The sequence below is a fragment of the Brachypodium distachyon genome, chromosome 1 (assembly GCF_000005505.3).
Source record: "Brachypodium distachyon strain Bd21 chromosome 1, Brachypodium_distachyon_v3.0, whole genome shotgun sequence".
Taxonomy (NCBI): Eukaryota; Viridiplantae; Streptophyta; class Magnoliopsida; order Poales; family Poaceae; genus Brachypodium; species Brachypodium distachyon.
The window spans coordinates 38,671,409-38,683,412 of NC_016131.3; the positions used below are offsets into that span (position 1 = coordinate 38,671,409).

The 12,004-nt window shown below is 42.1% G+C and overlaps 2 protein-coding genes across 3 annotated transcripts; both read left to right on the top strand.

The window, feature by feature from the left end:
- Positions 1 to 2,208: 2,208 nt before the first annotated feature.
- On the top strand, positions 2,209 to 4,530 carry LOC100824054 (peptide methionine sulfoxide reductase B1, chloroplastic). Of its 2 annotated transcripts, XM_003563805.4 has the most exons (5): positions 2,219 to 2,503; positions 3,636 to 3,741; positions 3,850 to 3,915; positions 4,036 to 4,233; positions 4,350 to 4,530. In XM_003563805.4, exons 1-5 carry the CDS (start codon positions 2,329 to 2,331, stop codon positions 4,375 to 4,377), a joined length of 573 nt encoding a protein of 190 aa, XP_003563853.1. In that variant the 5' UTR covers positions 2,219 to 2,328; the 3' UTR covers positions 4,378 to 4,530. The 2 variants fall into 2 exon arrangements, with proteins under 2 accessions (XP_024313557.1, XP_003563853.1); XM_024457789.1 differs by lacking the exon at positions 4,350 to 4,530 and having other exon boundaries at positions 2,209 to 2,503; positions 4,036 to 4,343.
- A 2,198-nt stretch (positions 4,531 to 6,728) lies between these two features.
- On the top strand, positions 6,729 to 10,526 carry LOC100824366 (B-cell receptor-associated protein 29). The gene is made up of 3 exons (XM_003563806.4): positions 6,729 to 7,164; positions 9,677 to 10,076; positions 10,172 to 10,526. Exons 1-2 carry the CDS (start codon positions 6,867 to 6,869, stop codon positions 10,057 to 10,059), a joined length of 681 nt encoding a protein of 226 aa, XP_003563854.1. The 5' UTR covers positions 6,729 to 6,866; the 3' UTR covers positions 10,060 to 10,076; positions 10,172 to 10,526.
- The last annotated feature ends 1,478 nt before the right edge of the window (positions 10,527 to 12,004 follow it).

Here is a 12,004-nt window from a genome sequence, read left to right on the forward strand (position 1 = left end):
TAAGTGGTGATGATGACTCGAACATGAAACTTTTTGCTAGATGTGAAGTCGTTATCAAATCATCGATCGTTTGTGTTCACGGATCACATGCGACTCCTCCACGTATTATACAGATTATTAGTTTTGCAAAAACGTATTATACAGAATTTCATTGATATCTTTTTTCTCTTTGACATTTTTTCCAAATTGCAAATCAAATTCCTTGTCACTGTAAACTGATATCCAAAGGAGCCAATGTAAATTTGGCTATAAACCAAAAAGAAGCCTATGATTTTTGCCAAAATTTGGCATGTGCAATGGTTACAATCCAAACAACTACAGCCTGCCCACATTTTGGTCATGCCAATTTTTTGGTAGGGCTTGATGGGGCTCAATCCAAACAGCCCATCAGTCCTTTTGCTTTCCAGGAGTATCAGACTAATGAACAGATTCCTGATTCTTCTGACTTTTTTTGGGGGGAAAGAATGTAAGTAGTGAACAGACCATACTTAAGTAATGAAAAAACAGCGAGACGTGTGCGGTGAATTCGTTAATCTCTCAACATCTGCCGGTCAGTCTGCGTGTGTACTGTGTTCCTAAAAAAACCCGAGAAATTTTAAGAAGAAAAACAAAACGAAGGAAGCTTGTGGGAGATGTGGATGATGACACCGCCTTAGTGCATGTACAATGGTTGATAAACCGTCTTTTCTTGTGGTTCCATGTCATTTAGAAAAGACAACAAAACATCTTGTATAATATGTCATGTCTTAGTGCAATATCTTAAAATTAATGCTTAGATGAATAAAATTAAATAAGTAAATGTTAAGAAAAGGTGAAATCTAGTACAATGCAAAATTTGCCCTTTTTTTGCCTTATTCTTCTTGTGAAGTGATTATCTCTTAGCTAAAAAAAGCTCATGCCTTTCTTTGTTTCTCTCTCCTCTAAATCGGCAATTATCCTACGTGGAATCGCTAAGAAAAGGCTGACGTCACCCCATTGAACACGCCATTTTTAAGTCTATAGCAAGCCGTCTGTTCTGGCTACTAACCGTTCCTTAATATAAGATGTTTTAGTTGCCCCAAAAGATATAAGATGTTTTAGCTCTGTGGTAAGTGAAAACAATTCGAGTTTGATAATGTAAGTACACTTAATATCTACAATAGTATCAAATAAATATACTATAAAGATATATATCACTAGCAGAGTGTCCGTGCGTTGCTACGGAATAATTTTTCTCGTGCAGGAGATCCGTTTCATGTGGGGACTGAGGATGACGGGAGATTGTACTCGTGTCGTGCGGGAGATCGAGAGGAGGGGGCTTGCGCTGAGGATGGACGAAGACGGACGGCTTCAGGATCCGAGGTGTTTGATGGCATATTGGACGTAATTTTGGTAAAGTGACATACCGCGACGTCCGTACCATCACCACCAAGTCCAATTTAATATATTGGTATAGATAATGATTTAATAAAACTAATTTAATTTAGAGTTGAGTAGATGTGAGTAGATTTTTTAATAAACCTGGACAAATTTTAAATTTTGACTTAAGACAAAAATATACTCACTCCATCCCATATTAAGTGATTTTCTATTACATGCATCTAGACGCTTTTTAGGCATATATATATTCATATTTAGACAAATTTGAGTCACTTAATATGGGACTGAGGAAGTAACATTTATACTTAATTTATTTGAAACAACTAAACCCATGGGCCTGCCGAGAACGATTCTGGTCTTATTAAGGAAAGGAAACCAATTGAATGACATCATGCAACAGTAGCACAAAATGATTATACTCTCCTCATCTCATATTAAAGTGACTCAAATTTGTCTAAATACGGATGTATTTATGTCAAAAACGTTTAGATACATGTAATATTTCTTTAACGGAGTGAGTATGTCATTCCTATTGGTTTCAAGAGTTAGTGTAGTCTCTCGTTCCGTTATATAGTTCATATAATTTTTTTTATTTGGTGTCAATTCCAGCGAATATCCGTCCATACTCGTCTATGCTTAAACTAATTTGGTCGACCAGACACTTGAAGAGAAATATGAGCCTTATTAAGGAACGAACGGAGTACTGAATTAGAAGTCCTTTTTTTCTTTGAGGGGGAGTACTGAATTAGAACTGAATTCAAGTCATCAAAAAATGAGCGAAAATCCCATGCACAACTACACAAGAACAAAGTCCCCTCTAGAGGCACTGGCGCGTGTGTGTGGATCCGCGCTCCTCCACGTCTCGGCAACGGCAGCCGCGGAACGGGCCCGTTCTCATTCGGCTCGGCACCACTCCTCCGTGGTCCGTGCCGCAAAGAGACTTGCTGCCGTGTCTCCCACAACTCATCGATGGCCATCCGGTGTTACGCTGCTGCTACCGTGGTGATTTGTTCGAGACCCGACCTGTCATCCAACCTCCCGGCTCTTCCCTCCGCGCGTCCCCGCCGCAGCAGCTACCGGCGAGCCGCTGTTCGCGCCATGGGAGCCACGCCGTCGTCGCCTTTGCCATCGGGACAAGCACCAGGTGTTGTGCCGTGATTCGCCTTCTTTCTCTTGACTCCTTCCCCTCTTTAATACTGCCGAGGGTGTGCTGCTGCCTTCGATAGATTTCGCGTGGCGCAGTGCTTCGGTCCTGATTTCTCTTCTCTTAGCTCGCGCTTCTATTTCTTCTAACCAAGGATTTCCCTCCTGAATTCGTCCTATCGGATGAAACAAGATACTATTAGGATCCTAATTCAGTTGTGCTGTTAGGCGTTGATTAGCCGTGTCCAAACTTTGGTTCGCCGGCGTAGCCCTTTATCGCACAAATGATGCCCCTTCCTGGATGATGACGGTAGGGAAGTTCTGTAGCCGTGAATGCCAATTTCAGGTGGAATGAAAGTAGCATGGGCAATATTAAACCCAGTAACTGACAAACAAGGGCTTACCCTCGACGCTTAAGAACATGCGTGCTTGTTTTCTTTTAGTTACGTTTTTATTCATTGTGTTTGAGAAAACAAAATTGTAAATTATCCCACATAATTATACGCTAGTTGCACATATATCGGCTTTATAAATCTTTACACATTATACCAACCGAATTGAGTCGAATTAGGCAGTAAAGAACGCAGTGGTAAGGCTCTGGCTCAATACTTTTGTACAAGCTAGCTGAATGATAATTTACCAACTTTAATTCTTCTGGGACTAGACTTTTGAGTTGACACACTAGTTTCACTTGACTATCTCTATCCTGTACACCCCGGCTCCAGCTTCTTCAGCTCTAGCTTAAAAAAATGCCAATAGCCCTAAGCGTTTGAGTGACCAGTTGGCTCTTCATTCTCACTAGAAGTTGGATCCAAAACCTGACCAAATAGATACCGAGTTGTTTGCTGTAACCCTGTTTCGACCATCAAAGATGAAATGATATGTGACCTAATAAATTTTACGAGTAAAGGAGCAACTATCTTCTTAGCCATATTTCCAATACTTAAGCTTGAAGTTTGGAGCATAGCTTCCATGATACCTTTTACCTACCCAACAATGAACTGTTATCCCTTATAATTCATGATGGTACACTGATGGCCATGTGTCTTCCACATGATTTAGTAAAATCCATTGTGATACCTTGAAGTCATCAGTATTGTTAATCTTTTAACTAGCAGCCCATATTTGTACAGCGAAAGCAGATAAGGCATCTATGAGTGATGAGGACTTGAAGGAGCGCCTGACGAAAGAACAGTATTACGTCACTCGGCAGAAGGGAACTGAGAGGGCATTCACTGGGTATGTTGCGAAATGCAAACTATTAATCTTCATTTGTGCACAATCTTAGTTCTGTTTTTTTTAGTGTTACCACAACATAACATTGTTCTCTTTTTCTTGTGTAACCAGCGAATACTGGAACACTAAAACCCCAGGCATCTACCACTGTATCTGCTGTGACACCCCTCTGTTTGAGTAAGCACTGGCACTGCACCTGGACAGCTGTTTCTTTCTTCATTTCATATTTGTCTTTGCATTTGGAATCCCATTTTTATTCCGCTCATGATTCTGCACTGCTTCTTGCTTCTGTTTTAGGTCATCTACCAAGTTCGATAGTGGCACTGGATGGCCATCCTATTATCGACCGGTTGGCGACAATGTCAAGAACAAGCTTGATATGTCGATCATCTTCATGCCTCGGACCGAGGCCCTCTGTGCTGTCTGTGATGCTCATCTGGGGCATGTCTTTGATGATGGTCCACCACCAACAGGGAAGAGATATTGCATTAACAGGCATGTTCAAAACCATCCTATGATCCTTTCCATCCATAGGTTATGTTTGCCCCCACTTTATTATGTTGACGAATGAATGGCTCTTCTTTACGCCCGTTTACCCTTTCTGCTTGCAGTGCATCCCTGAAGCTGAAACCCCAGTAGTCGCGCGTTTCATGTAAATTTTTGTTTTGGTGTGAACTAGTACCATTGTAGTTGCTTACTTCAGCTGCTCTGAATCTGTAAATTGAAAGTTTAAAGCTGTGTAAACCCATGCATCTAAATATACAAGTTGATGGAACATATGGTTGGCACTTGTGTCTGTTGCAGTGCGAATATCCAATTGTATAAACAATTTCCTTCCATACAACATGCCCAGATTGGCCAAGAGCGGGAGGCCGGAGGCCGGAGACGGCAATTGACCAAAATCGGGAGCGGCCCAACTCTGACCCTTTTCAGAGTTGGATTCTCGTTTCCTTCGGCGGAGTTTTAGTCCGTTTTTCACGCCATGTATGTTTGTGCGGTTCACATCTAGGCCTGAGGTTGTTTAGTGGTGCTACTTGTGATGTGTTGCGACAGTTGGTTGCACAGTTGGTCGCAGGGGCGGAGCTAGGAAAAAAATACCCAGGTGCATAACTTTGACAAGAACACAAATTTACATGCAATTTTGACCAAATATCCCTTAGCGTGGTGTCCTTATGCTACTAATCCATGGTGCACCATCAAAAATTAGATGTAATTAGCACTAATTTTCTTTTTTGACCCTAGTGCCTGTGCACTAGGCAGCCTCCACCTAGCTACGCCCTGGTTGGTCGTTTTGCCTGGTTTTGAGTGTTCAGTTATCTCGGCCCATTCTTGGACTTGTAATACATTCTTGCTATGCATCGAGATGCAAGTCTTTTGCGTTTTCTTGAAACAAAAAAGACGGCATGAATAGCAGCGGACTTGCGTTTTCACAATAAGGTCACGTCGCAGTGGATGTCTGGTTGTTGATAGTAGCAACCACCCAGCGAGCCTCTTGGCAAGCGAGGGAGCAGAATTTTTGGAAAAGCAAGTTTCCTATCCTCTCCGTCTAACAATGGATGTCTCAACTTTGACCAAATTTGACTGCATCTATACACTAAGTCATGTTTAGATACATCTAAATTTTGACAAACTTGAGACATCTTTGTTGGCTGGAGGAAGTATATATTTCTTTTCAATTTCCATTGCACTGCCAAACAGATTGCCGCCAGCGGGCGTGGTGCCAGCGGGAGCGGGATGAGAATGTCTGATTCTGAGTAGCTGGGTTTCTGCCGGAGCTTTTTTTTTTTAGGGAATGAGTTCTTGGTTCACTAAATTTGGGGATGTGAAAAGAGAAAAAAAATTAGTGAGTGTGAATGGAATAGGAAACCTGATGAAGCATGTTCTTCGCTCATTTGATTTATTTTTTAATTATATACAGTAGGTAATTCATCTACTGTTTTATTTTAGAAATATTTAAGAAGCCTGCTAAAGATACTGTAACTGTACATTCTTTTAACTGTATAACTGATAATACTATTTGGATTTCAAGAATAAAGAAACATAAAAAAGAAATAGCATATGTTCCTTGGGATTAAAAAAAAAGAAAGGCATATGTTCCACATGATTAGAAATGAACAAAGAATATTGCTGCCCATGGAAAATAGTGGGAATAATCCTTTTTTAATATGACGAGGGAAAACACGGAAGTGGATGTTAAAATTCGTGTAAATTTATTTGGAAGGAAAATCCCTATGTAATATAGGGAGCTCATTTCAATGCTGTGTATACTCCGTAGAGTAGATAAAGTTATTAGAGCTAATTCAATGTGACGGCGGCGGTGCCAAAAAGAGAAAGCAAAACAGAAAAGAAAAAGAGAGCAAAACGTACTAGGTGCCAAAGCCCTTCTAACACGGTGTTCTTGACCATCAGACGGAACTCTCTTCTTCCCTTCCATATTTATAGCTGGTCAACGGGCCGGGTTTTTTAAAAAGACCACAAGCCCGCCATACCAGGCCCGTTACGGGCTCGGCCCGGCATGATTATAAACGGGCCGTGTTTTTTTATTATTTTTTACAGCCCACAAGAGGAAAATCAGGACACATAAAATATTTGCGGAGGTACAGACTCGAACACGGGATCTCCACCTCACTAATACTTGAGCACATGATCTTTTGTGACTAATACTAGTGTGCGGCCTTTTTGTATGATTATTTGGTTGGAAAAAATTAACTGGGCTGCAACTGGAATGCGAACAACGGTGAGGCCCACCGTGCTCAACGGGCCCGAACCGGCCCGACCGGGCTCGTGTGCCGTGCCTGGGCTGGGGCTTCGCCGGAACGGGCCGGCACGGCACGACCTGTTTATAGGTGGGCCTCACGGGCCGGGCCGGCCCGGCCCGGTTAAGTCGTGGGCCGTGCCGTGCCGTGCCGTTGGTCAGCTATACTTCCATTCCCACCTTTGATTTCTTCTCATTTTTAAAGGCAAACCTGGCCCTTCTTCCTTCGCCTTTGGATTTGTTGTTCCAAATTCCAAAACCCAGCCCCGAGGCGAAGGCAAGGCACCGCCACCGACGTCCTCGCTACAAAGTGCTCTCACTCAGTCAGAAACTCCCCTGCTCCATCCGACGAAATCCCCCACGGCACGCCGCGATGATCCAGCTCCTGTTCACGGTGCTGGGCGCGGAGGCGGGCCTGGCGGCGGCGCTGCTCTTCAAGACGCCGCTGCGGAAGCTGGCGATGCTCGCGCTGGACCGCCTCAAGCGCGGGAAGGGGCCCGTCATGGTGCGCACCGTCGCCGCCACCGTACTCGTCGTGCTCGCCTCCAGCCTCCACAGCATGGCCAAGATCCACGGCCATGCCAGCGGCGGCGAGCTCGACGCGCCCGGGGCGCTCACCCCCACTGACCAGGTCCTCCTCGCCCGCCATCTCCTCGAGGCGTCTCTCATGGGTACGTCCCGCACGTTGCTTTTTCATGTTCCCCCCTCTTATTTTTCCTCGTTTCAATTCGCTCGGTCGCCCTCATCTCCCGGTGGCTATGAATCATCTTGGGGTTTCATGAGAACGGATGACTTGATTATAATAGATGGGTTCGGTGATGGTATCAGCTTGATTTACTGTAGTTTACTAGCTGCATTTGGCTGCACCGAGGATGATGACCCATGTTGTTGCTCCTGTAAAATTTGGAATAATCTACAATATTTAACGAGTAAAAGGACTTACCAATTGCATCTTACTTTATGCTCTGTGTCTCTAGTGTAATTTTCTAATTACATTTCAATTGAGTTTAGATAGAGCAACATGGATTGAAATTAACCCCTGAGAAAATCGAGTAGCAGCGCGCGGTCCTGGACGAAGCCGATGTGGCAGCCACATGGCGTGTTTAAGTCCCGCCGAACCGTTTTTGGACTGAAGTGACAAAATAATCCCAGTTTAGGGGTTTAAGTGTGTGATTTCCGAGTTCATGGACTAAAGTGTTCATTTTTGCCGAGTTCATGAACTAGTGGTGTATTTTACTCTAATAATAATACTAGTATAATATAGTTCGTCCCTTGAATAAAATGCAGAAATGTAGGGTATTTTTTCTTCCAAATAAGTGGCTTTCTGTGCTTTGCCGTTCCCCCTCTTTCAAGTTAACTTTCTCATTTCTGTTTTTGACTTGGAATATATTGGTGATTATTCTGCATTGCTATATATTCACCATATCTAATCCGTTTTCTAATCATTTTCCTTGTTTTGTTTACTCTTCCATTTTCCTTTACGACTTCCTTAAAAAGATCATAATTATATTATGGATTTTCATAAACTATTCTTGTTGTTCAAAGCGACCTGATCTTTTGACCAAAGCTTATAAAGGACACAACTTTCACTATGCTCTTGAGAGTTGTTTTTGCGCACCCATTTCACATCATGGGTGTTCCAAGTAAATACAGTTCTTTGGGTTGAATTCAGCTTTGAAATATCTATATGCTTCCAGATCATGATGTCCTCTACAATAATAATACGGGTCATACATTTAGAGCGCTATGCTCACCGAGTCACGGTCCTTAAGGTATTATGGTTCCTAATGGTTATATCAGAAATGAGTAGATGAGAGAGCATGCAAAATCCAGTGAAGTTATTACGGCTAAATGCCGGAGACATGGATCTCAAATAGTGCCATTACATTTCTTATGTACTAAATCTGCAATCATAGAGTGATGTTTTTTCATTGCTTTCTTTTATATCAGTAGCATATCTTATATTTCCGTTTGCTCTGGAACTGTTCATGTTGGAGTGAGTCTTCATCATTTTAAGTAATCATTTATAAATTTTGTTACTATTACTTCTGAACTTCATTTTGCTACAGTCATTAACCTATGTAGTCCATACATTGAAGAAGTCTTTTAAAATGTACAGTAACATACTAACATGGTTAAAAAGGTTAGGATTTACTCTTCTAGCAGTTTCACACATTTGTGATTTTTTTAATGCTCTATGCCTTTACAGTGAGAGTGTAGTCCTATCTCACTATCTGTATCAGAGTAACTAGACGCAGTTGTGCTATCACGAATCAGCTTGTTGTGTTTGTGACGTTACCAAAATTCCTTGATATGGCTCAACTCGGTTGTAGTCAGTCCTATGTTTGTGATATCAATTTTCTTTCACTTTTTCCAATGTTTTTTTGTGGTTCCTCGCGTTGGTAAAGGAAATATTTTTATGTACTATAAGTAATCTAATGGTTGTTTTTCTCCAGAAAAGAATACTGCTCGTAGTAACAAAATTCCTTATATACTTAAAGTTGTAGAGTCTAAAGATATAAACTCACTTTTTTTATTCATGTTCGACTGACTGGTTTGATGTAAAGTCTAAAGCATGTTTTGGGATACATATAATATGCAGAGTTATATATAGTGTTTAGTAGGGACATTATTTATGTTCACGCAGAACATTACTGTCCAAATTCAGTGGTCTGTCTCAGAAAGCAGTTAGCGCAGTATTAGGTCCTGAATTGCGTTTCATAGGAAACTTATCATCCAAAAAGCACATTATTTTGTTGGAAGTTTGAGTTCATGCTGGTTCGCATCTTGAGTCTGGGTCCCTACTTAGTTCAACCAAATGAACTAGACTTTCAAAATCACCTCACTTTTTGGAAAACTAGTTCATTTGCTTGAACTAAAGAGCAGTGAAGGAGCCAGAAATTAAAGAAGGATGGTGCTAATATAGATCTAATGGTGCTATATTTGTGCATATTCCATAGTTATGACCTAGGTCGCTAATATCATCTCTTTTAAACACCCTGGCTGGAGTGGTGCTACAGCACGGGTAGCACCACCCCTAGATCCGCCCCTGATAAAGAGGGTTGGAGGTTTTTGCACCTCTAATCTGAGCGGAGTTGAATCTGCGTGTGATCCTAACAGTATAAAAAGAAAGGACGTGTTCTGTGAGACACAACATTCCCTAATATGTTCACAATTTTTCAGGATACTCCTTATTCCTTGCTCTCATCATTGACCGGCTACACCGCTACATCAGAGAAATGCGAGGGCTAAAGAAGAACTTGGAAGCTGTGTCTAAGCAGAATAAGACACTTGAAGAAGTAAAACTCGTAACATCGGATGGAAGCAAGCCATACCAGAAAGATATTGCTTCGCTGAATGAGGAGATTAAGAAGCTGAGGCTGCAACTAAAGGAAAAGGCTGATGAGGTGAAGGATGCAGAGGCCAGAGCTGTAGCTGCACAAACACAGTCTGAAGGTCTAATGCTCAAATATGACCGCCTGCTGGAGGACAAGAAGCATCTCCATGACCAGCTGCAGTCTGGAGACATCGCGTTGTCACATTCAGATGGCAAGAAGAATACTTAAAGCTGACATGTCCCAAGGTAAGCTTTTATCCATGACAGAGCAAACGCTTGTGACAGAGTACAGTTTTGATGACAGTTCAAATCTTAACTTGTTTGGTTGGACTACCGTGCAGGAACTCCTGGATGCCAGAAGACAGTTGATTCATGAATAGGACGTCAGTTACCCATAATCTGCCATCTGAGTAGTACCGTCTTACATAAATGCTCTGGTATTATGTACCACAACTCAAAATGTCTCGACTTCTTAAAGTCAGGTAGCTAGCTGCCTATGCTAAGATGCTCATCTGTAAATATATGATGGCTGAACGTTATTCGTCTGATCAAACTTGACAAGTTTGGCTGCTGATCAGCTCAACTCTGGTTGTCTTGCCATGAGCTTGTCCAAGCTTAGAGAAATGATCATTGAACTGTTGGTATCATTACATCAGCTTTGACAAGCATGCAGAACATATTACTCCCTCCGTCCAACTCAAGTTTGTCAAAATTTGAATGTATCTAAACATGACTTAGCGTACAGATGCATTCAATGTACAAATGCATTCAAATTTAGTTAAAGTCGAGACATCCTTTGTTGGAAGGACGAATTATTTTTTTTCCATGGTCAGCGTTTTCAACATGACTATCTCTAACAGAAGCCTGAAACTGACACAAATATGCTTGTGGCAGGTTCTCCCATTTCTATTTCTTCATTAGCCTATTTCCTGAATGGGCCCTACCAGCGCAGCGACATAAAATGGTCCAAAAACTTCTATGAGATTGCACCCACCTACTCGCCCTTGGGCTAAGTATATCATGTCAATTTTTTTCTCAGATACGATCTCAAACATCAGGTAAGCTACGTACGGACTAGCCGTTTCAGAGGTCGTTTTGCTTTGGATTCCTTTTAGGCGTCGTGGCTTGGGTGTGGTGACTGATGGTGGTGTATCGTATGTTCATAGATCGTTGCATTCAGTTCCAATTACTGTCAAACTTGGGAGTTCCTTTTTGGTACATCTTCCAATGAATCTACCAGTGTGCGGTTGGTGGCAATCCGTTGTGAAATCTGATCAAACGTGGAAATGTTCATCATTCTTGTCCCGCGATGGACATGGTTGCCGACGCTCGGCCGTCGCTCGCGTTCCCAGCGAATGGCTCGGTGAAAATGTCCAATTTCTCTTGGGGTTACAAGGCATGTAGAAAAGTGTTGGTTGTGGTCTTGGAAGGGAGAAAAGGCGAGAGGATGAGACAGCATTGACGGAAGAAAGAAATAAGCCGGAAAGCACCATCAAGGCGTTTCTTCAGGGCAGGCTTTCGCTCGGTGAGCCCTAAGGAAAGAAACCATGATCAATGACGATGGTTTCTAGTGCCAACTCGTCTCTAAAACTGACATTTGTGGTATTTATGAACAACTTTGAAATCGATTTTCTAGCAACCGTAATATGAACTGCAGACTGATGGTACACCCTATGGAGATTCTAGAAACCGGCATATGTAAAAAAGAAAATTCGACATGCCAGGATGGCAAGATACAAAATGTTTCTTTTTACAATATTTGTGTTTTTGGAATCTAGTGCTCTAGTTATCTAAGCCTTGTTTTTTGCATATCATTTGCGAACCACTTATTGTTCATTACAGGTACATCATTCTTTGTAGTCAACTCCATCCCGAACACCATCAAACCTGTACAGGAGATGACGAATTAGGTTTTTGAGAAGCGCTATGCGCGACTGCTCGTGTTCTTCCATCACAGGTTGTCTGCCGTCCAAGTCAGGTGGTGTTGATTACCGTCGTCTCCGTGGTCGTCTTCTTCTACCGGTCTTCGTCAACGTTGTCATCAAGAACACTGCAGCAGCCACGGTGACCTGGTTTGTAAACGAACAGTATGTGCACTGTGATCTAATTTTTTTTTAAGGGAACACTGTGATCTAATCTGTACTGCTTGAACATGTTTTTCGGGTACATATTTC

Bases quoted from the DNA above. Each gene is read 5' to 3' on its own strand.
- LOC100824054 (XM_024457789.1), top strand. From the start codon at position 2,329: ATGGCCATCCGGTGTTACGCTGCTGCTACCGTGGTGATTTGTTCGAGA. The intron at 2,504-3,635 runs GTGTTGTGCCGT...ATATTTGTACAG, and splicing joins GCCATCGGGACAAGCACCAG to CGAAAGCAGATAAGGCATCT. The intron at 3,916-4,035 runs GTAAGCACTGGC...CTTCTGTTTTAG, and splicing joins TGTGACACCCCTCTGTTTGA to GTCATCTACCAAGTTCGATA.
- LOC100824366 (XM_003563806.4), top strand. From the start codon at position 6,867: ATGATCCAGCTCCTGTTCACGGTGCTGGGCGCGGAGGCGGGCCTGGCG. The intron at 7,165-9,676 runs GTACGTCCCGCA...ACAATTTTTCAG, and splicing joins CCTCGAGGCGTCTCTCATGG to GATACTCCTTATTCCTTGCT.